General features: G+C 51.9%; 1 protein-coding gene across 1 annotated transcript in view; it reads left to right on the forward strand.

Moving 5' to 3' along the window:
* The window catches only part of PSD2 (pleckstrin and Sec7 domain containing 2), a 42,041-nt gene that overhangs the window by 16,273 nt on the left and 3,141 nt on the right, over positions 1 to 22,627 (forward strand). The window contains exons 3-14 of the mRNA XM_024575235.4: positions 59 to 511; positions 909 to 1,103; positions 2,343 to 2,423; positions 5,817 to 5,929; positions 6,625 to 6,683; positions 15,498 to 15,587; positions 16,702 to 16,745; positions 17,815 to 18,005; positions 18,180 to 18,250; positions 18,674 to 18,831; positions 19,685 to 19,829; positions 20,983 to 21,126. Of these exons, the coding sequence (XP_024431003.2) occupies positions 59 to 511; positions 909 to 1,103; positions 2,343 to 2,423; positions 5,817 to 5,929; positions 6,625 to 6,683; positions 15,498 to 15,587; positions 16,702 to 16,745; positions 17,815 to 18,005; positions 18,180 to 18,250; positions 18,674 to 18,831; positions 19,685 to 19,829; positions 20,983 to 21,126 (1,744 nt within the window). The remainder of the gene's footprint in view (positions 1 to 58; positions 512 to 908; positions 1,104 to 2,342; positions 2,424 to 5,816; positions 5,930 to 6,624; positions 6,684 to 15,497; positions 15,588 to 16,701; positions 16,746 to 17,814; positions 18,006 to 18,179; positions 18,251 to 18,673; positions 18,832 to 19,684; positions 19,830 to 20,982; positions 21,127 to 22,627) is intronic.

Consider the following 22,627-nt stretch of genomic DNA (forward strand, 5'->3'; position numbering starts at 1 on the left):
CTGGCACCTGTGGTGGGGGCACCCTGGCAGGGTGCTGACTGGTCCTTGCATCCTGCAGGCTGGATGGCCCCGGAGAGCCAGATGCACGGGACGGCTTCAGTGCCACGTTTGAGAAGATTGTGGAGTCGGAGCTGCTGCGGGGCACCCAGTACAGCAGCCTCGACTCCCTAGATGTGTTGAGCCTCACGGACGAGAGTGACAGCTGCGTCAGCTTCGAGGCCCCCCTCACACCCCTCATCCAGCAGCGGGCCAGAGACAGCCCTGAGCCAGGGACTTCCTTGGGCGTTGGTGGTGTGGGGCCCGAGGGGGCCCTGGGAGCAGCTGGTGGTGATGGGGAGCTGGGCAGCCCCCTGCGGCGATCCATCTCCAGCAGCCGCTCAGAGAATGTCCTGAGCCGCCTGTCTCTCACAGCCATGCCCAATGGCTTCCATGAAGATGGACCCCAGGGCCCAGGCGGGGATGAGGAGGAGGAAGAGGAGGAGGACACAGACAAATTGCTGAACTCGGCCAGGTGAGGCCGGGCCCTGGCTGGGAGCTGGAGGACCATCGACCAGATGGGGAAACAGACCCAGAGGAGGCAAAGCGAGTGAGGGCTACCTAGTGGCCAAACAGCCCTCTCCAAGGTCATCGTGTCCTTCATCTGCACCCAGACTTCCCACCGAAGTCCTGAGGGCCCATTCTGCCCTTCCAGGCCTGTCTAGTAGCCCTGTGGGGCCGGGGAGCTCTTCTGTGGGTTTGGGGGGCAGCTAATGATTTCACTTGAGGTGATCCCCTCCTGGTGCCGTGGAGCGTCTTTCCCTGCTCTGGCCCGTGGGGGTGTTCAGGGCCACCCACTGGTTCAGGGAGACCTTCCAGCGCCTCCCCAGGGCCTCTGAGGCCCCACTCTCCACCCCGCCGTCCCTTTGCAGTGACCCCAGCCTAAAGGATGGCCTGTCGGACTCGGACTTGGAGCTGAGCAGCTCGGAGGGGCTGGAGCCCGGCAGCACAGACACGCTGACCAATGGGTGCCAGGGGGTCAGTGAGGCTGCTCGCCGGCTGGCTCGCCGCCTCTACCACCTCGAGGGCTTCCAGCGCTGTGACGTTGCCCGGCAGCTGGGCAAGAAGTGAGTTTTCTTTCTCCCACACCACGCCAGGCAAACCCGGTGTCTTCCTCAGCCTGAAGGAGTGTAGGTGACTTCTATTAGTGACTATTAGAAGTGTCTATTGGAAGGCAACTAATAGAATAGTAACCTTCTATTAGGGGTGCCTGGTGACTGGAGGCCCCCAGCAGTCCCTAAGAGCTCCTCTTCCTGCCACTGTCCTCATTCCTGGCTTTGCCCTACATCTGCTTCCTTTCTGGGCTGCCTGGGTGAGGGCCCGCACGCTCAGGGAGGCGGGCGGTGGCAGCGCGGCCCCTCGGGGCCGGGGGACTGGGACATGGCAAGTGGCTGTGAGGCCACGAAGGATGGTAGTGCGGACAGAAGCAGGACTAGCTCACAAGGCTAATGGGGACAGGTCAACCCTAGACCCCTGAGCATGAGCTACCTGGGGGCTTAGGCCACAGGGAGGCGCTAGGGCTGGCTCTGCTCCCGGGTCCTTCACTGCTCCTTTTGTCTGGCTTCCTGTACCTTCTGCCCCTGCCACGTGGCTGCTGCCCTTGTCCTCCCGGCCCCAGCTCAGAAATCACAACTACTAGCCCCCCTTCCTGAGAGGCTGTGACCCCCCAACCTAATGACACCCTTCAGAAGCCTTTGTTATGGTTGCTCCCCACCCTCCCTTGTCTTTTCAGCGCCCCCCTCTATAAGAGTTTTCCCGTAAGCATGTAATTGTGCTTAAGTCTTTCCTCAATGGGTCTTCTTCCTCCCGCTTCTTTACAGCCAAAATTCTCAGGATTTTGTGCCCTCTGCCCCCTCCCCTTCTCCACATTCAGCCCAGGGCTGGCTTCTTCCCACCCTATCCTTTCAGAAGCCGCTCCCGCCAGGGTCCGTAGCTGCCTGGGCCCTGAATCTGGTGGCCGTTGCCAGAACTCACCTTCAACGGTGTGGACACACCGGCCGCTCCTTTCTTTCTCTGTAATTATGCTTTTTACTGCAAACATGCAGAAAAGCAGAGAAAATGTATTGAACTTTTATGTACCTATTTCTCAGATTCAGAGTTATCAACCATTTTTTATTCTTGTTTCTTCTATGCCCTGATAGTGCCCTGCCTTCACTGGAATACTTTAAAGCTCATGCCCTGGATGGCGTGACCAGGGGCGGGAAGGTCTGGGTGGGTGGGTCAGGGTAACGGGGTACCACTGCCCATGTGCCCCCCGTTGTTTGCTGTGCCCCACTTCTCATGGACACCCCATGCTCTCCTGGCAGCAACGAGTTCAGCAGGCTGGTGGCCGGGGAGTACCTCAGCTTCTTCGACTTCTCGGGCCTGACTCTGGACCGAGCGCTCAGGTCAGTGGGGCTGGGGCAGGGCAGCGCCCACAGGCGGTACAGGCTGCACGCCTGGATTCTCATGCCGTCTCTGTCACGAAGTTGCTGTGCAACCTTGGGCCAGTGTCTTGACTGCTCTGAGGGAGGCTGTGGAAGGGGGCATCTGAGCAGCAGCCTTCCAGCCACCCCATGAGTGCCTGCTACGCGGCGGGTGCTGAGGCCTGTGAACGTAGCGTTGCCTCGTGACTTGTTAGGAGAGAAGGTGCCATGCACCCCCCACCCGCCCCCCCTTCTGACTTTCCCACAGTTGTTGATGGAGATTTGACCTCGGGTCTCACTGGTGCTTGGACCCAGGGTGGAGCCCTCGGGAGGGCCCACAGTGGGAGGATGCAGCCCAGCGTCTGGCAGGCCCGGCGGCCAAGGCAGCAGGGGGACGCCAGCCCACACCAGTCCAGAGCCCTGGGGGAGGGGCAGTGGTCTCTGAGCTAAGGGCTGACCGGCCCTCACGTGTTAGACCTTCTCGTTGTATTTCACATGTCTCCTACACTTTTGAAAAAAATGTATTTTCCATCCTTTTTCTCTGCTCATCAGGCTACTTTCTGTTGTCCTGCTCAGAGTTCACTTACCCTGTTTCTGCCTCCAACAGGGCGTTAAATCCGCTTACTGGATTCTCACACTCTGCTATTACATTTTTCAGTTCTAGAATTTTCATTTTATTAAAAAATATTTCTTGTAGATGCTAATTCTCTGGGGAACTCCCCCTTTTTTCAAATTGGTTGCTCCATTTCCCCTCTCTTTTCTTGACATATTAGTCACAGTTATTTCAAAGTCCTTGTTTGCCCATCCCAATGTCTGTATCATCTGTATCTGTTTCTTTCTTTCTTTTTTTTTTAAAGATTTTTATTTATTTATTTTTAGAGAGAGGAGGAGGGAGGGAGAAAGAGAAGGAGAGAAACATCAGTGTGTGGTTGCCTCTCATAGTCCCCCCACTGGGGACCTGGCCCACAACCCAGGCATGTGCCTTGACTGGGAGTCGAACCAGTGACCCTTTGCTTCGCAGTCCGGCACCCAATCCACTGAGCCACACCAACCAGGGCTGTGTCTGTTTCTATTGTCTATTTTTTCCTTTTGACTCCATCACAAAGGGTCTCTTTGTATGCTTAGTAGCGTTCTGATTAGACGCTGTGCATTTTATGTAGAGTTACAGCGGCTCTAGACTGCTGTGTATCTCCAGGGAGCGTCTGCCCTGTCATTCGCTCGGCAGTTAAGGGAGGCCGGGGAGGCGGTCCTCCTCCAACCAGGGCTGAGCCAAGAATTGGTTTAGGGTTCACCCCAGCCCAGGCGGTGGTCCCATCGGGCTTTCCACAGGGACCCTGGTGTGTTCACGGAGGCCTCTCCTTTGCATGGTCACGAATCCAGTTTTGTCTCCTTAGTATGGCAAGACCGTCAAAAAACCAAATCCCTCTGCTTCTCAGAGGTTTTTGCTCAGCTTTTTGCATCCTGCCCCACACATTTCAGAAGTTGGCAAATCTCTCAAAGGAACACTAGCTGTGCATTTGCAGCCCCTCGAGTCTCTGAGTTTGTCCCTTCAGTTCTGTGAAGCTACTAAATGCTCTGTCTGCTGCCTGTGCCCATGATCACCAGCTCACCTCTCCTCTCCAGAACCTGGTCCTTTTGCTCTTTGTCACGTTAGTGGTTTTCCCATAGCTTCAGAGAGATGTATTCTGTTGGGTCTTCCCATCGGTCTCAGCGGGCATGTTGGTCTCTGCGAGCTGTGCTAGCCTGAGCTGAGGCTGAAGTTTGCGTAGGAATGGGGAGGACTGGGTGGGAAAGGTGTTTGGTGCGTCAGTGCATGATCAGAGGCTGGGGACTGGGCTGCAGGACCTTGTATGTCAGCCCAATAGATTGAGGCACTGGGGAGCCACAGCAGGGGCCGGGTGTAAGTCAGGATTTGGGAGGCAGTGCTGATGGCAGCATGCCGGCAGCTTTTGATCCAGAGGAGTCAGTCTTCTGAAGAGGGTCGGGTGGGAGAGGACAAGGCCTCGGGTTTGGTGGCAGTTGTCCTGGCTTGGGGCTTAGTGAAGACCCCTAGGGAAGGGTGTTGAGCTGGGAGTAGGAGCTGGGATGGGGTTTAGAAAGTCCTGGTGTGAGAAGAGGGAGGGGCAGACAGAGCTGGGGGCCAGCGGAGGGGAGGAGCCCAGGGAGAGTAGGAAAACCAGGGGGCAGACAGAGGGTTTTTGTGCAGCAGTTGGTGGATTGGGATTAAACTGTGGTCGGCAGTTTTAGGTGCCTTGGGAAGCCTCAGAGGGTAAGGGCTGGCCAAGATGGGGCTCACAGGTCCCAGTTTCCCTGAGGAGCAGCATGAGAGAGGATAAAGCAAAGTGGGCATTACAGAGACCAAATGAACCATTGCTAAATTAGTAACAAATTGGCGTCATGAACCAGGACAGATAGAGACCTAAACTGCCTTAGCTTGCAATTTCCCCCAGGTGAGGGACCCAGGGCCATCTTCCAGTCCCCCTGGTTTGGGGATCAGCTGCCAGGGCCCCTGAGAGCTGGCGACCTTTGAATTGTGCTTTGGGAGGGATTCAGAGCTGCCAAGGGGAGGAGGCAAGGGCTTCCAGGCAGGGCCCAGCCTGCTCAGAGGCACCAGGCAGTGAAGGTGCCTGTCCCGCCCAGGGCGTGAATCCTGTGCGGAGAGGCGGCAGGTGGGTGCAAGGTTGAAGGGACAGGAGGGAGGTGGGGTCGTAGGGAAGGCCAGGATGTGAGCAGCATGGACATTGTTCTGAGGGCTCTGGGGAGCCAGTGACAGATTTTAAGCAGGGGGGAGTCTTGATGTGTGTTTAGAAAGACCACCCAGTGTCCTCGGGGAGGACATGGGGTGGTGCAGGGCGCACTTACCTGGAGGCTGTGGCAGGTGCTCTGGGCCTGTGATGAGGCCGGAGGAAGAGGAAGGATTGAGACTGGGAATGAAGAACCTCTGGGTGACACCTCAGATCTGGAGTGGGGGACCAGTGAGGCAGGCCAGGGGGCGGCAGGGAGTGGGGGGTGGGTCTGGCTGAGGCCCAGCAGTCTGAGGGCAGGTGTGGTCAGCCTGGGCCCAGGCTTTGAGGAGGGAGCGAGGAGTGGGCATTTACCCCAAAGGAGAGCTGACGCCCACACTGAGGTGCTCTGTGATCCTTGCCCTCTGTCCCCTGCCTACGCCCAAAAGGGCCCTGGAGGGTGATGAGGGCTGAAACTCCAGCAGCTGTCCTGGCTCGGGTGCTGGGGCACTAGAGCGTCGGCCCACTCGGGCAGGCGTGCTCGCGTGTTTGTGTGCACGTGTGTGGTCGTGTGTGCGCATGTGGGTAGCAGAGGACCCAGACTGACTTGGAGGCTCTGGGAGACTTGCAGCATCCCTGAATCGCCCTCTAGAACCTTCCTGAAGGCCTTCCCGCTGATGGGAGAGACGCAGGAGCGAGAGCGGGTCCTCACTCACTTCTCCCGCCGGTACTGCCAGTGCAACCCTGACGACAGCACCTCGGAAGGTACGGCTGCCCGCCCTACTCTGCCCACCCCACTCTGCCCGCCCCACTCTGCCCCCTCACGGCCCCTCTTCCTACCCCTGGCCCACCCACCACCTGCCCTGTCCTATAAACATTGAGCGAATGAACTATGGCACATGGGATGGGCACTGCCTGCTGGGCAGGAGGACTGCAAATGTCGTGCCTGCTGTCATTCCCCAGGCCTGAAAACCCTCCATCCCAGAGATTCAGCCCTTTGGGTCTTCATTCTCCCTGTCCCCTGTGGCAGTGCGGAGTCTCCTTGTGGTGGGAGTCCTGATGTGGGGCTCCAGGGGGGAGGGACCTGCTGTAAGGATAGACCTGAGTCCCAGAAACCAGGGAACTAGGCCAGTTATTGGAAGCGACACAGGCCACAGCAGGGACATGGCCCGGGAACCAGAGCCATCCCTGTGAGTTTGGCCACAGGAGGAAGGGGTTTGGGCTGGGGCAGGTCCAGGGGGTCAGGTCTCCTTAAGGGAGGGGTTGTCCCTGACCTTGGGCAGTGGGGGTAGGGCAGGGAGTGTCACGCAGGCCCTGGGCCCAGAGACGCTTTTGGCAGGTGGCTGGCCGCTTTCAGTCTCTCAGACCTTCAGGCTGGCTCTGTCGGGAGACAAGAAGGTGGCGGGCTGGGCTGGGGTGAGGGGGTCCTCACACTGAGGGGGCCACTGTCTCTGATTCAGATGGCATCCACACGCTCACCTGCGCCCTGATGCTGCTCAACACGGACCTGCACGGACATGTGAGTTGGGGAGGCCGGGACGGGGAGCGTCCTCTCACTGACTCACCCAGGCTGTCCAGGGCTCAGCCTTTTCTCCAGCCCCCTTCCTGAGACCTGCGTAGTACTCACGCTTCTTGTAGCTGGGCAGTGCGGCCTCTAGACCTGGCCCTGCCCTAGTTTATCCCCCTGAGAGGGGCCTCGGGCCCTACTCAAGCAGCTCCTACCAGTCAAATGGCAGTTTTCCTCAAGGGACATTCTTGTCACCCTGCCCCCACCAGGCACACAGTGAAGTGACAGATGGGCTCTGGGTGGGCCGTGAGGCTGTGTCTGGCCCAGGCCTTGGGCTGTCTCAGCGCTGCTCTGACTCAATAACTCCTTTTTCCTCCGTCTGCTCCGGGGACCCCTCTCTGGGCTCTCCTGCCCTCCCTCAGGTGGTAAGTGTGGCTGCTGGCGTGCATGTCCCCTGGGCCTAGACTCTCATCTCCGTGTTTCCCTTCCATGTCCCCACTGCTGTGTCTGGCCCCACCCATCACTGCCCTGTCATTGCTCACTCCGGGTGGTCAGAGTCCCCTCCTGGGGTAGGGGTATTCGAGTGACTTATGGGGACAACGGGCCATCATGTCTGGTTCCAGAATCAATCCAGAAAGTCCAGGGCACGTAGGGTGGAAGAAAGAACTGGGACAGACCCAACTGCAGATCCTACTCTGGCCTCCATGTGGTAGATCTGCGACCCTGGACAGGACGCTGGCCCTCTCTGGGTCTCAGGTTCTGCTTCTGTGAGGTGGCGGTGATGGTTTCCCCCACATCACTCCGGGAGGGCCGAGAGGTAATACCCACAACACCGAGTGTCAGAGTCTGGCACCCAGTAAGGGTTTAACTATGAGTAATATTATTGTGCGAGAGTAACAGTAGTATTCACTATTACTGTTCACGTTTAAATGACGGAGAACCCAAAGGCCCAGCCTACCGATCCCTGCAGGGTCAAGAAAGCAAAGGCCACAGTCTTACTTATGGGAGCCTGTGTGGGCAAGGGTGTGCAGGGCACCTGGCCTGGGGACGGTGTGGGCCTCGGCGACCTTGGTAGGAAGAAAAGTTGTGTGACAACCTGGGTTAGTCCACCTGCGCCCGTGGCCCGAGTGTGGATGGGAGGGAAGATGTGTATATTCCATGGGAATGTCACCAGAGCTGACACCTGTTAGCTAGCTAATGTTCCCTCAAGACCAGCTTGCTCTGTTTTTCTATGGAGAGCAGGTGTTGCTAGCACACCTTGAAAGGAGCATTAAACACACCCCACCTATCCTTGGCCGGACCTGAGAGCAACCTCAGGACACGGTCACTGCTGTGCCAAGCCCTAGACGCCCTCTCCATGGCCTACGGCTGCTAAGGATGCACAGCTGCTGTTCAAGAACCCCTGGGTCAGTAACACCCCTGATGGTGCAGCTGCCCCTGGCGCCGTATTGCTGCCCCCCTCCGAAGAGAAACAGCAACACGTCTGCAGATCAGAGTGGGGTGGGGCAGGGCTGTTCATATTCGTAGTCACCAGACGGGTGAGGACCCCATCTTTCTGGAGGCAATATTACTCAACAGTCAGGAGCAAGGGTTTCAGGCTTCTCCACACAATAGCTGTGTGGCCTGGGGGTAGTTACTGAACTCACAAAGCCTCAGTTTCCCACACTGTAAAGTCCCTGTGAGGCTGAAGGAGACAGAGCTGGTGAAGCCTTTAGCCCAGGGCCCGGTCGCTGCTGTTGCTGTGAGCTCTCCACAGAACCCCATGGAGGCGGAGTCCCCTGTTTGGTGCTTTCTCCCTCTCCGGCCTCCTCTCCTCGCGGCCGCTCCGCAGACATTCCAGGCCTTGGGTGGGTCTGTGGCCCGGCCGGCCTGAACTCTTTTCTGCTGGGAGACGGAGGCTGTGGGAGCGTCTGGGGGTCAAGGGCAGGTCAGGAGGCCCTGTGGATCCAAATGGGGTATGGGGGACGAGGAGATGGGAACTCAGGGGTCGCATGTCATCCCCCGCCCTTTGGCTTGGCAATGACCCAGGTACTTGTCTGTGTTCTTTCTTTTCTTTTCTGGGTACATGTCTTTTGCCTGGTGGTTGTTGTTATTAGTTTTTGAATCAGATAATTTACCTGGTTTGACTTCACTTGATAATTTGTTGTCTTGCTGTTCTGTCCAGAGAGAGCCCGGTCTCAGCAGGTGTCTCACGCGGACTAGAAAAGAAAGCGTGTTCTGCGCTTGTGGGTTGGCACGTTCTCTGTATGTCAATAAGGTCGAGCCTGGTCATTGCGTTGCGAACATCTCATATCTCCTTCATGGTTGTTTTTATTGTGGTAAAATATACATAACACAAAATTTACCGTTTTGACCATTTTAAAGTATACAGTTCAGTAGAATTAAGCATGTTCACATGATACGAAATCATTACTATTCTCTGGTTCCAGACGTTTCCATCACCCTGAAAGGAGGCCCCGTACCCACTAGCAGTTGCTCCCCCTTCTCTCCTTCCTCCAACCCCTGGAAACCGCTAGTCTGCTTTCTGTCTCTATGGATTTGCCTAGTCTGGGTGTCTCACGGAAATGGAATCACACAATACGCAGCCTCTCAGGTCTGATTTCTTTTAGTCAGTGTCATGTTCTCAAGGTCATATGAAAAAGTTCTGGAGATTATTTGCACAACAATGTAAATAGCCTCAACACTACTGAACTTAAAAATGGTTAAAATGGTGGGTTTGGCTGAGGTAGGGTGGAGGGGTGGGGAGAAAATGCAGACAACTGTAATTGAACAACAATAAAACAAAAACTCCAAAAAATGGTTAAAATGGTAAACTCTATACATTTTGTTGTAGCATGTGTTGGCAGCCCGTTCCTTTTTGTGGCCGAACAATATTCCATTGCAAAGACATACCATATTTTGTTTACCCAGTCGTCTGTTGCTGGGTGTGTGGGTTGTTTCTACCGTTAGGTTATTGTGAATAGTGTTATGAACATTTGAGAACAATTTTTTTGTTTGTATACCTGTTTCAATTCCTAGGAGTGTATTAGCTTCGTCAAAGGGTAATTTTGTGTTTAACTTTTGGATGAACGGTGAAACTGTTTTCCATAGTGGCTGAACCATTTTAAATGCCCACCAGTAATGTATGAGAGTTTTAATTTCTCCATGTCCTTACCCACACTTACTCCGTCCCACCCCACAAAAAAGTTATTGCCGTCCTGGTGGGTAAGTTTTGGTTTTGACTTTCATTTCGCCGATGACTGATGATGTTGACGTTGAGCATTTTTTTATATGCTCTGTGGCAATTTGTAGCGTTTCTTTGGAACAATGTCTATTCAAAGCCTTTGCCTATCTTTTCGCTTTGTCAAATTTTATTTTAAAAATTGTGGTAAAAATACCCATAACATAAAAATTTACCATTTTAACCATTTTTAAATGTATCATTCAATAGTGTTAAGGCTATTTATGTTGCTATACAAACAATCTGCAGAACGTTTTCTCCTTTCCCGAGCTGAAACTCTATGCTCATGTCACTGTTAACTTTTGGAGAAACAGACATAGTGTTTTCCAGCAGTTGATCTATATTGCATCCCCCCAGCGGTGCACACGGGTTCCGATTTCTCCACATTCTCACCAGGTTGTTGGTTTTCTGTATTTCGACAGCAGTCATCCTAAATGCTGTGAAGTGTTACCTCATTGTGGTCTGATCCGCATTTTCCTGATGATTAATGATGTTGAACATCGTTTCATGTGTTTGTTGACCATTTATGTATCTTCTTTGGACAAATGTCTGTTCAAGTCTTGTGTCCAGTTTTAACCGGGTTGTTAGTCTTTTGTTGTTGAGTTGTAAGGGTTCTTTATCTATTTTGGATTTGCGATTTTTTCCCCATTCTGTGGGTTGCCTTTTTACTCTCTTGATAGTATCTTTGAACTTTTAAAAAATATATATTTTACTTATTTATTTTTAGAGAGAGGGGAAGGAAGGAAGAGAGGGAGAGAAGCATTAATGTGTGAGAAGGTTGCCTCTCACACGCCCCCAACAGGGGACCTGCCTTGACTGGGAACCCTACTGGCAACCTTTCAGTTCGTAGGCCGGCGTTCCATCCACTGAGCCACACCAGCCAGGGCTGACTGTGTCTTTTGATAAACAAAAGCTTTAGATTTTTATGAAGTTCCATTTATCAGTTTTTTTTCTGTTGCTTAACTTTGGTGTCATGTTTAAGGAACCATTGCTAAATCCAAGGTCATGAAGACGTATCCCTAGTCTTCTAAGAGTTTTATAGATTTAGCTCTTAGGTTTAGATCTTTGATCCATTTTGAATTAATTTCTGTATATAGTGTGAAGGAAATGTCCTACTTCATTCTTTTGCTCGTGGACATCCATTGTTCCATCACCATTTGTTGAAGAGGCTATTCTTTCCCCACTGGATGGTCTCGGCACAGTTGTCAAAAATCAGCACACAAGTGGGTTTATTTACAGACTCTTAATCCTATTCCATTCACCTATATGTCTGTTGGTATGCCATCGCCCCTCTGCTTTGATCACTCTGGCTTTGCAGTAAGTTTTAAAATCAGAAAGTGTGAGTCTTCCAACTTGGTTCTTTTCCAAGATTATTTTGGGATCCCTTGCAATTCCATGTGAATTTGAGGATAAGCTTTTTTATTTCTACAAATATAAAAAGGCCATTGGAATCTTGATAGAAATTGCATTAAATCTATAGGTCAGTTTGGGGAGTTTTACTGTTTTAATTACATGAAGTCTTCCACCCCACGATCACAAGTTGTGTTCCTGTTTATTCAGACCTTCAATTTCTTTCAGCAATCATTTGTAGTTTTCAGTGTACAAGTCTTCCCCTTCCTTGGTTAAATTTATTCCTAAACATTTTACTCTTTTTGATGCTATTGTAAATGAAATTGTTTTCTTTCACTTGATGATAGTTCATCACTAACATACAGAAATGCAATTAATTTTTTAAAATATTTATTTATTTATTTTTAGAGAGAGGGGAAGGGAAAGAAAAAGAGAGGGAGAGAAACATCAATGTGTGGTTGCCTCTCACATGCCCCCTACTGGGGACCAGGCCCACATCCCAGGCATGTGCCCTGACTGGGAATCAAACTGGCAACTCTTCGGTTTGCAGGCCCATGCTCAATCCATTGAGCCACACCAGCCAGGGCAGAAATACAATTAATTTTTGTGTTGATCTTATATCCTGCAATATTGCTGAATTTGTTTATTAGCTCTAAAGTTTTTCTTTAGATTCTTTAGAATTTTCTGTGTATAAGATCATGTCAGCTGTGAATGGAGACTTATTGATTGATTGATTGATTTTTCCCTAATTGCTCTGGCTAGAACTTCCAGTACAACGTTGAATAGAAATGGAAACGAGAGTGCCTTCCTCCTGATCTTCGGGGGAAGCTTTCTGTCTTTCACCACTGAGCATGATGTTAGCTGTGGGTTTTTCACGTGTGCCTTTTGTCATGTTGAGGAAGTCCTCTTCTCTTCCCGCTTTGTTCAGTGTTGTTGTCACGAGAGGGTGTTGGCTTTTGTCACAGGCTTTTCTGCATCAGGGAGGTGACCACACGTTCTGCCCCCGCCCTGTGCTACTGACTCAGTGGGCTTTGTGTGTTGAACCGCGCTCCCATTCCTGGCACGTATTTCGCTGGGTCATGGTATACAACCCTTTTAATATGCTGCTGGGTTCCATTCCCTAGCATTTTGTTGAGGTTTTTTGCATTTTTGGTCATAAGAGATATTGTTTTGTAGTTTTCTTTTTCTGTGACATCTTTGTCAAGTTTTAGTACCAGGGTAATGCTGGCCTATGGAAGAGTCAGGAAGTGTTCCCTTCTCTTCAATTTTTTTGAAGAATTGGAGAAATATTGGTGTTAAGTTTTCTTTAAATTTTTTGTGAAATTCACCAGTGAAGCCATCTGGTCCTGGGCTTTTCTTTGTTGTGAAGTTTTGATTATTGATTCAATCTCTTTGCTTGTTATGGGCCTATTCAAATTTCCTATTTCTTCTAGAGCCAGTTTTGGGAGTTTGTGTCTTTGTAGGAATTTGTCCATTTTATCTAGGTTCTCTAATTTATCGGCCCTGAGGAATTGTTAACTAATTAATTGTTTAGTATTCTTGTTCTTCCTGTTACCGAGAAGGCAGTGTTAAAATCTCCAACCAAGACTGTGAACGTATCTTTCTCCTTTTGGGTCTAGCAATTGTTTTGACTCTGTTATTGGTTGCGCATGAATTTGGGTTGCTTCTGTCTTCTGGTAGAGTGACCCTTCGATCATTATTCATTGTCTCTGTCTCTAGTAATGTCTCATCTTCAAGTCTATTTTGTCAGATATTAGTGCGGTTATACTGAAGTTCTTTTGTCAGTGTTTGCATTTACATATTTTTCCATCCTTTGCTTGCAAGATTTGTGTTCCATTACATTTAAGATGTATCTTTTGTATCATACACTTAAAAAAATCAGGTCTGATAATCTTTGCCTCTTAATTGGACCATGTAATGAATTACCAATATATTTGAGTTTAAACATACCAGGTTACTCTATGTTTTTTCTTTCTTTTTTTAATCCTTGCCTGAGGATTTTTTTATTTTTTATTTTTGAGAGACAAGAAGGGACAGAGAGAGAAGCATCGATTGGCTGCCTCCTATATGTGCCCGGACTGGGGACCATGGACGGAACCCACGACCTAGATATGTGCCCCGACTGGAAATCGAACCCCCAACCCTTTGATGTTTGGGAAGGCGCTCCAGCGAACTGAGCCACACCAGCCAGGGCGAAATACCCTTAAAGCACTTTAACTCCTTTTATTGCCCTTTCAGCTTTTATACTGCTGTCATCATGCTTTTCACTATTCTATATTTCTATATATCTTATTCCTTAGGAAACATTACTATCATCGCTTTCCACAGTCGATATCTATTCATTTAGATCTGGCCACCCTTTTTGTTGCTCTTCATTTCTTTCTGCTTCTTCATACTTCCATCTAAGATAAGTTTTCTTCTGTCTGAAGAATTGCCTTTGCTATTGTCTTTCTTAATTTCATTTTCTGAAGTATGACTGCGGTGTTTCCCAGGGCCCCTCGTCCTTGGTGAGTGCCGAACTCCAATTTTTGTTCTCCAGTCCTGTAAGACGACGCAGCCGCTCAGCCTTTTGGCCACTGCTTGTGAACTGGCAGATGCTTTGCGGAGGAAAGCTGCTCCTTGCTGGGCTCACCTCTCTGTAGTTCCCTCCTTTGCAGGGTCTTTACCCTCGAAGTCCTCACTGCTTTTCTATTTCTCCCAGTGCCTTCACCCAGATGTTTTAGTAATATTTTGATCAGCAACTGTTTCTTCCAGGAGGGTTCGTCTGCAACAAGCTAGTCTGTTGTTACTAGGATTGGAAAGCTTGCCTGGTTATTTTTTGATTTCACACTCCTGAGTGATGGCTGGGGAAGGTTCGGTGTATGTGGAACTCAGACAATATTATCAATGTTGGCCTATACTTTTAAATTATGGATGCACACATAAGTGGCTATATGTGCACATATGTATACATGTACATGTAAAGTGTACACATAAACATGCGAAACACACTATATGAAGGCACACATAAGGTGTAGAAAATTCTTGCTTGTCAGCTACACTGAAGCCTTCTATTGTTGTTTTCTGAATTATTTTCTGTGGTGTATGAACGTCCCACATGATATTAATAGAGTCTCTGCTACATCAGTGCCAATGCCAGTAAATTTGGGAAATTGTCCATGGAATCCTCTCCTTGGAGACATCTAACACGTTTAAGCATGTTAGAGACTCTGAAACATGTAAAAAAAAGCTTTTTTGATTATGAAATCCATTTTGGGGGGATAGCTGTTCCATTGGTAGGTAAATCTTGGGAGACGCCGCCTTATAGCAAACCTAAACCCACAAAATCCTATACCAACAAGTGTCTGGTATTCAAGGGCCCTTGTCCTCACAAAGATGAAGTGTCATCCAGTGTTTCCCAAATGTGGACACGGCAAGGAGAGTCTACAAGTATCATGTTGGGTTTGGGGGCTGGAGCCCCTTTGCTACTTAGTGGGTAAAAAGGAGGCAGAACTTGGGGGTGCACTTATTCCCAGCTTTTCGTCTGTTTGTACGTCCTAGAGGAAAACCGCTTGCTGAGGTTCCCTTGCTCCCAGCCGAGCTCAGCATGGGGTATAGACGGTGGGAATTGATTTTTGATTTTCATAAGACCAAACTCTCCCTCACTTCACCTACCTCTTGGAGGTCTTGCCGCCCCTCTGTACAGGTGAGAGGGTGAGACAGTTGTGACGGAATACACAGAGCTTCTGCTCAGGAGCCAAGAGGCCTGGGTTCAAGTCCTGGTGCTGTGTGACCTTGGGAGAGTTAACCATGGCCTAGCGGGTGAGAGCATGGGCTTTGGTGTCAGACACACTCAGCCCTCCCACTTCCTTGCTGTGTGATCATGGGCACATCACCTTCCTGCACCTCAGTTTCCTTACCTGTCAAATGGGAATAGTAATAACAACCACCTCACTTCCTCCTTGTGGTGAGAAGGAAACAAGATAATGCATGTCAAGTTCAATACCTGGGACATAGCAGGCACCTGGCAAATGTCAACTATTATAATACTTCATTCAATCTGACTTCTTCATCTGGGCTTGGGGAGAACCTCAACCTCTCGTGATGCTTCAGGGTCAAATAGAATCTTGAATGTGAAAGAGAGTTTTGTAAACTCTTGGAGACAAAGGGAAGTCCTGCCCTTGATGTCACCTCATCCCTTCTGGCTGGGCAGGGCAGGTGTGGGACGACACCAGCCTCCACCCCTGCCCTCAGGCAGAACCATTTCTCCATTACAGAACATTGGCAAGAAGATGTCCTGCCAGCAATTCATTGCCAACTTGGACCAGCTGAATGATGGCCAAGACTTTTCCAAAGACCTGCTGAAGGTATAACCTGCTAAGGGTCCCCATGCTCCCAGCTGTACCTGGGTGGGTGGAGAGGAGAGAGGTCTCTGCCCCACTAAATCCTGATATTTCAGATTCTTAATACTGGAGTAAGGGCCCCCATGACTTTGGGACAGAGTTTGAGGCCATCCAGCTCAATGTTTTACTGTTATGTGTTCCTTGAGTCAGGCAGAGGGGTCGGCTTTGTGAAATTTGTTTTTAGTGCTACATCCTTGTTATTGCTGTCATGGTAATCATCGATACTGCCACCAGTGGTCACAGCTGCCATGGCCATTAGGATATTACCACCACCGCCACCAACTTCACCATGGAGAAAAGCCCACTCATTCCTTCAACGTCACCAGGAATTAAGGGGATCTAGTTTTCTTTTGAGGTTGAAGCTCAGGATAGAACTCTGGCCTTTCAAGCCTGCTCAGTTCTTGGCCTTTAAGGAAGAAAAACAGGATTTTTTTTTTGGGGGGGGGTAGAAGATGAGTTCAGTTTTAGGTAGTGGGTTTGAAGGGCCTGGTGATACCATCTGGGCAGCTGGATAGTGAATCTGGAGGTTAAAAAATAGAAGATTGTCTCCAGCACTCTCTTACCATAATATATTTTTTCACCATCAAGAAGCATTTGTTAAGAATGTATTTGTGAGATCAAATAATCCCAGTTCTACCACCCACCTACCCACTTCTCCCCATCTACTCATTTACCCACCTACTCAGCCTCCCATGCATCCATCCTTTCATCCGCTCTCCCATCAACTCAGTCATTCACTAGTCACCCACACAGCCATCCCCTGCACCCTTAAATACTGCCCCCCACACCCCCACACCCAGTCATCCATCCACCATCCACCCATTTCCCCAATCATCCACCTACCCAGCAACCCATCTACCTACTCATACTCCAATCTGTCCACCCAGTCGTCTACCCAATCATCCACCCCAACCCCCATTCACTCACCCATCCAACAAACAAGTATGAATCAAACATCCACTTTATCCCACTGGCTTAAAAGTGCTCCCTCACCGCATCCACATTGGTAGAGGAAGATGGAGATTTCTTTGATTTTTTTCACCAGAGCTTCTCTCTTTCTTTTTACCCCCCCTCCCAGACCCTTTACAACTCCATCAAGAATGAAAAGCTGGAGTGGGCCATGTGAGTAGTGCCCATGGCACAGGTATGGGGAGAGTCTATCACTGGGCGGGGGAGGGGGAATGACTGGGGGAGTGCAGGGAAGTCACTCCTGCCACTCTCCATGGTGCTGATTTCTCCCAACTCAGGGCCACGTTGACCCCAGTCCATCTGGCCAAGCACCTGGTGTTGAGTTCCCCTTTGGGTTCCCGTTTTCTGTCTTGATAAAAAGCATGCATTGTTTACACTGCTATGGAATAGATTGAACTGTGACTTTAGTTCCATGATAGCCACACTGTTTTTCTGTACTGGGGATACTGCCACTGTTCTTAAATGATAACTCTTTCCCCTTTGGGAGGTAGGCAGTCAGGTGGCATGGGTCCCCTTATGACCCCAAGAATATGACCATATTTAGGTGGCAACTGTTCTAGGCAGTGGGGAGGGGTGACTGCCCCCTAACGTCTTCCCCTGTGAAGGCAGTGAGTCCTGGAGGTGCCCAGCCATCTGGAAAGGGCTGTGGTGACCTTGCTAGTTGGTGAGACTGAGAGGCTCTGGGGAAAGTGGCTGCCCTGCCCTGCTGTGCTCTCCAGGGCAGCCTGGGTCTTTGGATCTTGTAGAGGTCCAAGGCAGGGATTGTTAGGAATGTCAACCCCATGGGGAAGAACTGGCATTCTTCTACCAGGGCTCAGTGGGGATCTTCATCTACTGGCTGCCCTCCCTCAGAGTCTGGGGCTTGGGCAGTAGCTTCTGTCTGGCCATGAGTTACTGGTCTCTGGAACTGGGTTTTCAGGGTTGAAGACAGGGGAAGGAAGATCAGGAATGAGGTCTGGAGATAGTAAGGTCTTCAACTTTGTGATCAAGGGTGAGGATTAGAGCTTGGAGGTCAAGAATCAAAGATCAGAGGTCAGGGGTCAGAACTGAAGACTTAAGGGGAGGAGACGAAGGTCTGGATCTGTGATCTGGAATTGGAACCTCCTCTTCTCTGCTCTTCACCTTGACTGGCCCCCAGGGGAGAGGTTGGTGGGGAGAGGGCATGACAATGTGGGGCCGGTGCCTCCCTGGAGGTGGTTACTCAGGCCTAGTGCTTTCCCAGTGATGAGGATGAACTGAGGAAATCCCTGTCAGAGCTGGTGGATGACAAGTTTGGGACCGGTACAAAGAAGGTGACGCGGATCCTGGATGGTGGCAACCCCTTCCTGGATGTCCCACAGGCTCTTAGCGCTACCACCTACAAGCATGGTGTGCTGACTCGGAAGACTCACGCTGACATGGATGGCAAGAGGAGTGGGTGTCAGGCACGGGGAGAGGCATGGGGAGGGATGCTAGTCCAGATGGGTTCCACCCCCCCTTTGCTGCTCCTCTGGGGATGCACACACTGGTAGACGTGTGGGGGAAGCAGGGGAGGAGGAGATACTGGAGCGGGTGGTTGTGGCCACACTACCTGTGCCTCGTCCTCAGCACCCCGTGGGAGGCGTGGCTGGAAGAAATTCTATGCGGTGCTCAAAGGGACCATCCTGTACCTGCAGAAGGTGAGCGACTGCCTCTATGTCCTTACCCATGAGGGGCCGGTCATTCCCCCATCTGCCTCTGCTTTGTGGTGCCCAGAGGGTCCTGGGCAGGACCTGGGGCTTAGGCAGGTAGATGCTGGGTCCTCCCCAGTCAGGGGACTGACTCAAGCTCAGAGAGGATCCCTATAAGTGCCCAGGGGCTCAGAGGATACCCAGAGTAAGGGCTATTCAGGCTTCTGGGATAAACTGGGGTGCAGGGAGGAGTGCCGGGAGTGATTCTAGTTGGGGTTGGCATGGCATCACAGTGGCAGGCGTTGAAAATGGAGGGAGCTATATCGACAGAGGGAGGGAGAGGGCGGGCTGGGGAGGGTGGAGGAAATGTGGGTCTGTAAGCCAGAGCCTGGCCATGACAGAGGTTGGCCACCCCCCACCCCACCTGTTCAGGATGAGTACAGGCCTGACAAAGCTCTCTCTGAGGGTGACTTGAAGAATGCCATTCGCGTGCACCACGCTCTGGCCACCAGGGCCTCTGACTACAGCAAGAAGTCCAATGTGCTCAAGCTGAAGACGGCTGACTGGCGAGTCTTCCTGTTCCAGGCACCGTGAGTAGGAGCGGGAGCCCCTCGCCCTCCCCTGGACTCAGGGCCTGCAGCCTGTGCCGCACCCCCTTCTCATGTGCTTCTGCTTCAGGGCAGGTGCCTTCGGCTCCCCCCCACGAGCACATCCGCTCAGCACAAACCAACAGCAGGGTCCCCCGCAGTCATGGTTTCCAAGTGTGGTCTCCTCAGCATCTCCTGGAAACTTGTTAGAAATGTGGTTTCTCTGTCCCCCTCTCCATCCCAGACCTGCTGAACCAGAATCTCTGGGGAACGGGCCAGCGACTGGGCTTTAATGAGTCCCTCGGGTGATCCAGATGCACGCTGAACTCCCCCCATATGGGGTGATGGAGTCTAGGAACCATCCGTCACTTTCAGTCAGGGCGGGGGGGCGGGGGGAAAGACTCACCCTGCAGTCTCTCTGTAAGGCCTTCCATCCGCTGCCCTGAACCCCATCCTTCTATGACTTCATGTTTCATATGGAAGAGGCTAGCAGACGAGCTCTCAGGATGGGCGTGTATGTGCCTGGCTAGGTCGTGAGGACAACCAGCTGCCTCTCATGATCCCCGGGCCAGGACCCTTCAGCTCCACGGCCATTAGCTCTGGACCTGGCAGCTTTATTTTCACTTGAGAATCCAGGTTTTGCCTGAGAGCTGGGACAGAAGGGAGTTCCTTATACAGATATGACCAGGCCCAGCCAGCCCTCACCCCACCTTCCTCCCTCACCCCTTTGCCCACAAACACAGAGGTATTTGTGCTCTCTGTGTGCCAGGCTAGCGCTGGGTGCTGGGTGTTGGGTCAGGAAGACAGACTTCTATTTTGAGAAACTGGTGCCCTTTCCCCTCCCATCCGTCCCCAGGAGCAAAGAAGAGATGCTGTCCTGGATCCTGAGGATCAACCTGGTGGCCGCCATCTTCTCGGCCCCAGCCTTCCCGGCTGCTGTCAGCTCCATGAAGAAGTTCTGCCGGCCCCTGCTGCCCTCCTGCACCACTCGCCTTTGCCAGGTATGCGCTCCTAGGGTAACACCATCTCCCCAGACTGCCACCCCCACGCTGGGCCCCCTCATCCAACTGCCCTCCCCTCAGCTCCTGCGCAGTGCCCTGGGCTCCGAGACAAGGCGAAGGGGCAGATATTCTGTCCACCCCCACTGCGCCTCACCCCCATTTACAGATGGGAAGACGGAGGCCACGCACAGCACCGGCCTGGCTGTGCTGTGGTGGGTGGCATGGGTGTGCTTCTATGCCAGTGACGGTGTACCTTGTGGGTGTGATTGTGGGTCTGCGGGCATCATGTATGTTTGGGCATGAATGCGAGAAAATCCGTGTGTCAAAGGGAGCTAGGGGTAGGGAGACTCAGCTGGCCCTTCGTCCAGTCATCTACCCTTCAATGTTTTATTTGTAATCTTAAAAAAGCTCCAATTCATCCATACTCCAATTTTTTAGGTGTTTTTGTTTGGGGGGGGAGGATAAATGGAGGACCACTACTGGAGAGGAAGAGGGCAGGGCAAGCTTCTTCCTGCCTTTGCCCGCGGCAGGCCCTTTTCCCCCCCGGGCCCGTGTCCTGGGTCTCTCCACTGAGCTCCCTGGGCTGCTGCTTGTGCCCAGAGACCCTACACACGCCCGCTTGGTGCACACACATCCACACCACACGTGTTCACGCACATGCACACACATGCACCCGTACCGGGTGGGTGGGAGTGTGCAGGCCCTTGTGTGTGTGCCAGTGTCTCTGCCTGTCTTTCGTTGTCCTCCTGCGTCTGTGGCCGTCACATGTGTCTGGCATGAGTGTAAGAGAATGTGTGCACTGTATGGAGCCAGCGGTAGCCGAGATCAGGCCATGCGAGTCCATGTGAGCCGCGGGTGTGTCTAGGTGCTTGTGTGTCTGTGTCGGGGAGTGTCCACGTGCACATACAAGCTGAGGGTCCCTCATCTCCCAAGCCTGCTGGGAGGTGTTTAGGAGAGCTGATGCCACCGAGAGCAGGAGGAAGGAGGAAGGTGGAGCACTCCTTCCAGTCTGGAGTCTGGCCCTACCCCATGTATTGATGGCCCTGGCCAGGCCTCAGTTTCCCTGTGGTGACGCCGGTCCTGGCAGGACAGGACAATGCACTCCTATGACATCCTGAGAGTGGACCTCACAGCCCACAACCTGTCTTTGCAGGAGGAGCAGCTGCGTTCTCACGAGAATAAGTTGAGGCAGGTGACCGCGGAACTGGCTGAGCACACGTGTCACCCACTGGAGAGGGGCCACAGATCCAAGGAGGCGGAGGAGAGCCGGCTGAAGGAACACTATCTCACGTTTGAGGTGGGACCTCTGGGGGACAGACTGTGAAGGACAGGGCTGGGGCCACAGGAGGCCAGGTTCCCCTCCTTCACTTCCCACCACCAGCATCATTCTTTAGCCAGGAGCTCCTAGTTTGGGGGCTCCCCACTTTGGGGGCTCCCCAGAGGCAATCTTGGACCACGCATGGCCTCCTGTGGGCCAGTCTGCACAGTCCAGCTGTCATTTGTTAATCACACAATGGTTCCCTCACTTGTGTCTCTCGAAGACCACCAGCCGGGCTCCACCAGATGCCCCCTCTCCGCTCATCACCCCTCCCAAATTTCTCTAAGCCCCTCCTTGCCTCCACTTCCCCACCGGCCCGGCTTCTCAGGAAACTTTCCCAACCACGCTGCAGGACTTTCAAGCTCCGTCCACGCGACTTTCCCCGCTTTGTCTCATTTTCCTCTTTCACATGTTTCTTAAGCAGAAAACTTAACCTCTCCTCCTGAGCTCTCCCTTCTTTCCGTCTTGTCTCTCTCTGCCCACTGCCCTGATATTGCCTCACGACGCTTCGCAGATGCGGCTGTCCGAGTGGCACCTTTGTTGGGTGAAGGGTGGGGGTTGACTTGGGGGAGTAGGGCAGGAACCACTTGTCCATTTTGGACTGCCCTTTGGACAGCCCTGCACGTGGGAGTGGACAGACAGACAGGGAGGCAGAGACTGAGCTCCAACACCCCCCGGAGCAGGAAGTCAGCAGTCTCTAGATTTCCACACTGATTTTCTGTTGAGGTGTAGGGGAGAGGGGGGAGTTCCCAGGCTAGATCCTTGTCTTTTGAAAAAGGACGAAGCTTGGTAGCTTTTGGAAATCTTCTCAGATCCACTCTGTCTGCAACCTAAAACGGTGATGGCAAACGCCGCAGGGGACTGACCTCTTGTGAGTTGCCAGGTGCGATTCTTACCACTTGCCTTGCATTATGGGTTTAATCCTCATATGAGCTCTGTGAGATGAGTTCCCATTTTACAGACAGGGAAACTGAGGCTTGGAGAGGTCAGATCACTTGCCTGAGGTGCACAGTTCAGAAGTTCAGGAGCCAGGCTCCTCACCCAGGCCATAGATCGGTAGACTGCAGCTGCACTGCCCTTTCTCACGTCTGCCTGGCTTGATGGGGGTGCAGGGTGGGAGGCTGGGAGGTGGTGGTGGGGAGGTGAAGCCCAGCAATGAAGGGTCTTTCTTTTCATGTGCCTGAGCTGGGCAAGAAAAGAGTTTCCTGACCCTTCACCCCTACTTTTTCCAGGACCCCAGGCTTCCTCAACTGTGGTGAGGGCCTGAAGCTCAGGGTCAAGGCCCTCAGACACTGTCCAACCTCCCTCCTATGTGTTTACTAAGTCACAAGCCATTTAACAGCCTGTGAATTTACCTCTCTCTTTATGCCCTCACCAACATTGGACATTATTGAATGTTTTAATCTTAGCCAATCTGATAGGTTTAACAAGTGGTGTCTTATTGCTATTTTAATTTAGATTAAAAAATTTTAATTGTGAT

The sequence above is a fragment of the Desmodus rotundus genome, chromosome 10 (genome assembly GCF_022682495.2).
Source record: "Desmodus rotundus isolate HL8 chromosome 10, HLdesRot8A.1, whole genome shotgun sequence".
Classification (NCBI taxonomy): Eukaryota; Metazoa; Chordata; class Mammalia; order Chiroptera; family Phyllostomidae; genus Desmodus; species Desmodus rotundus.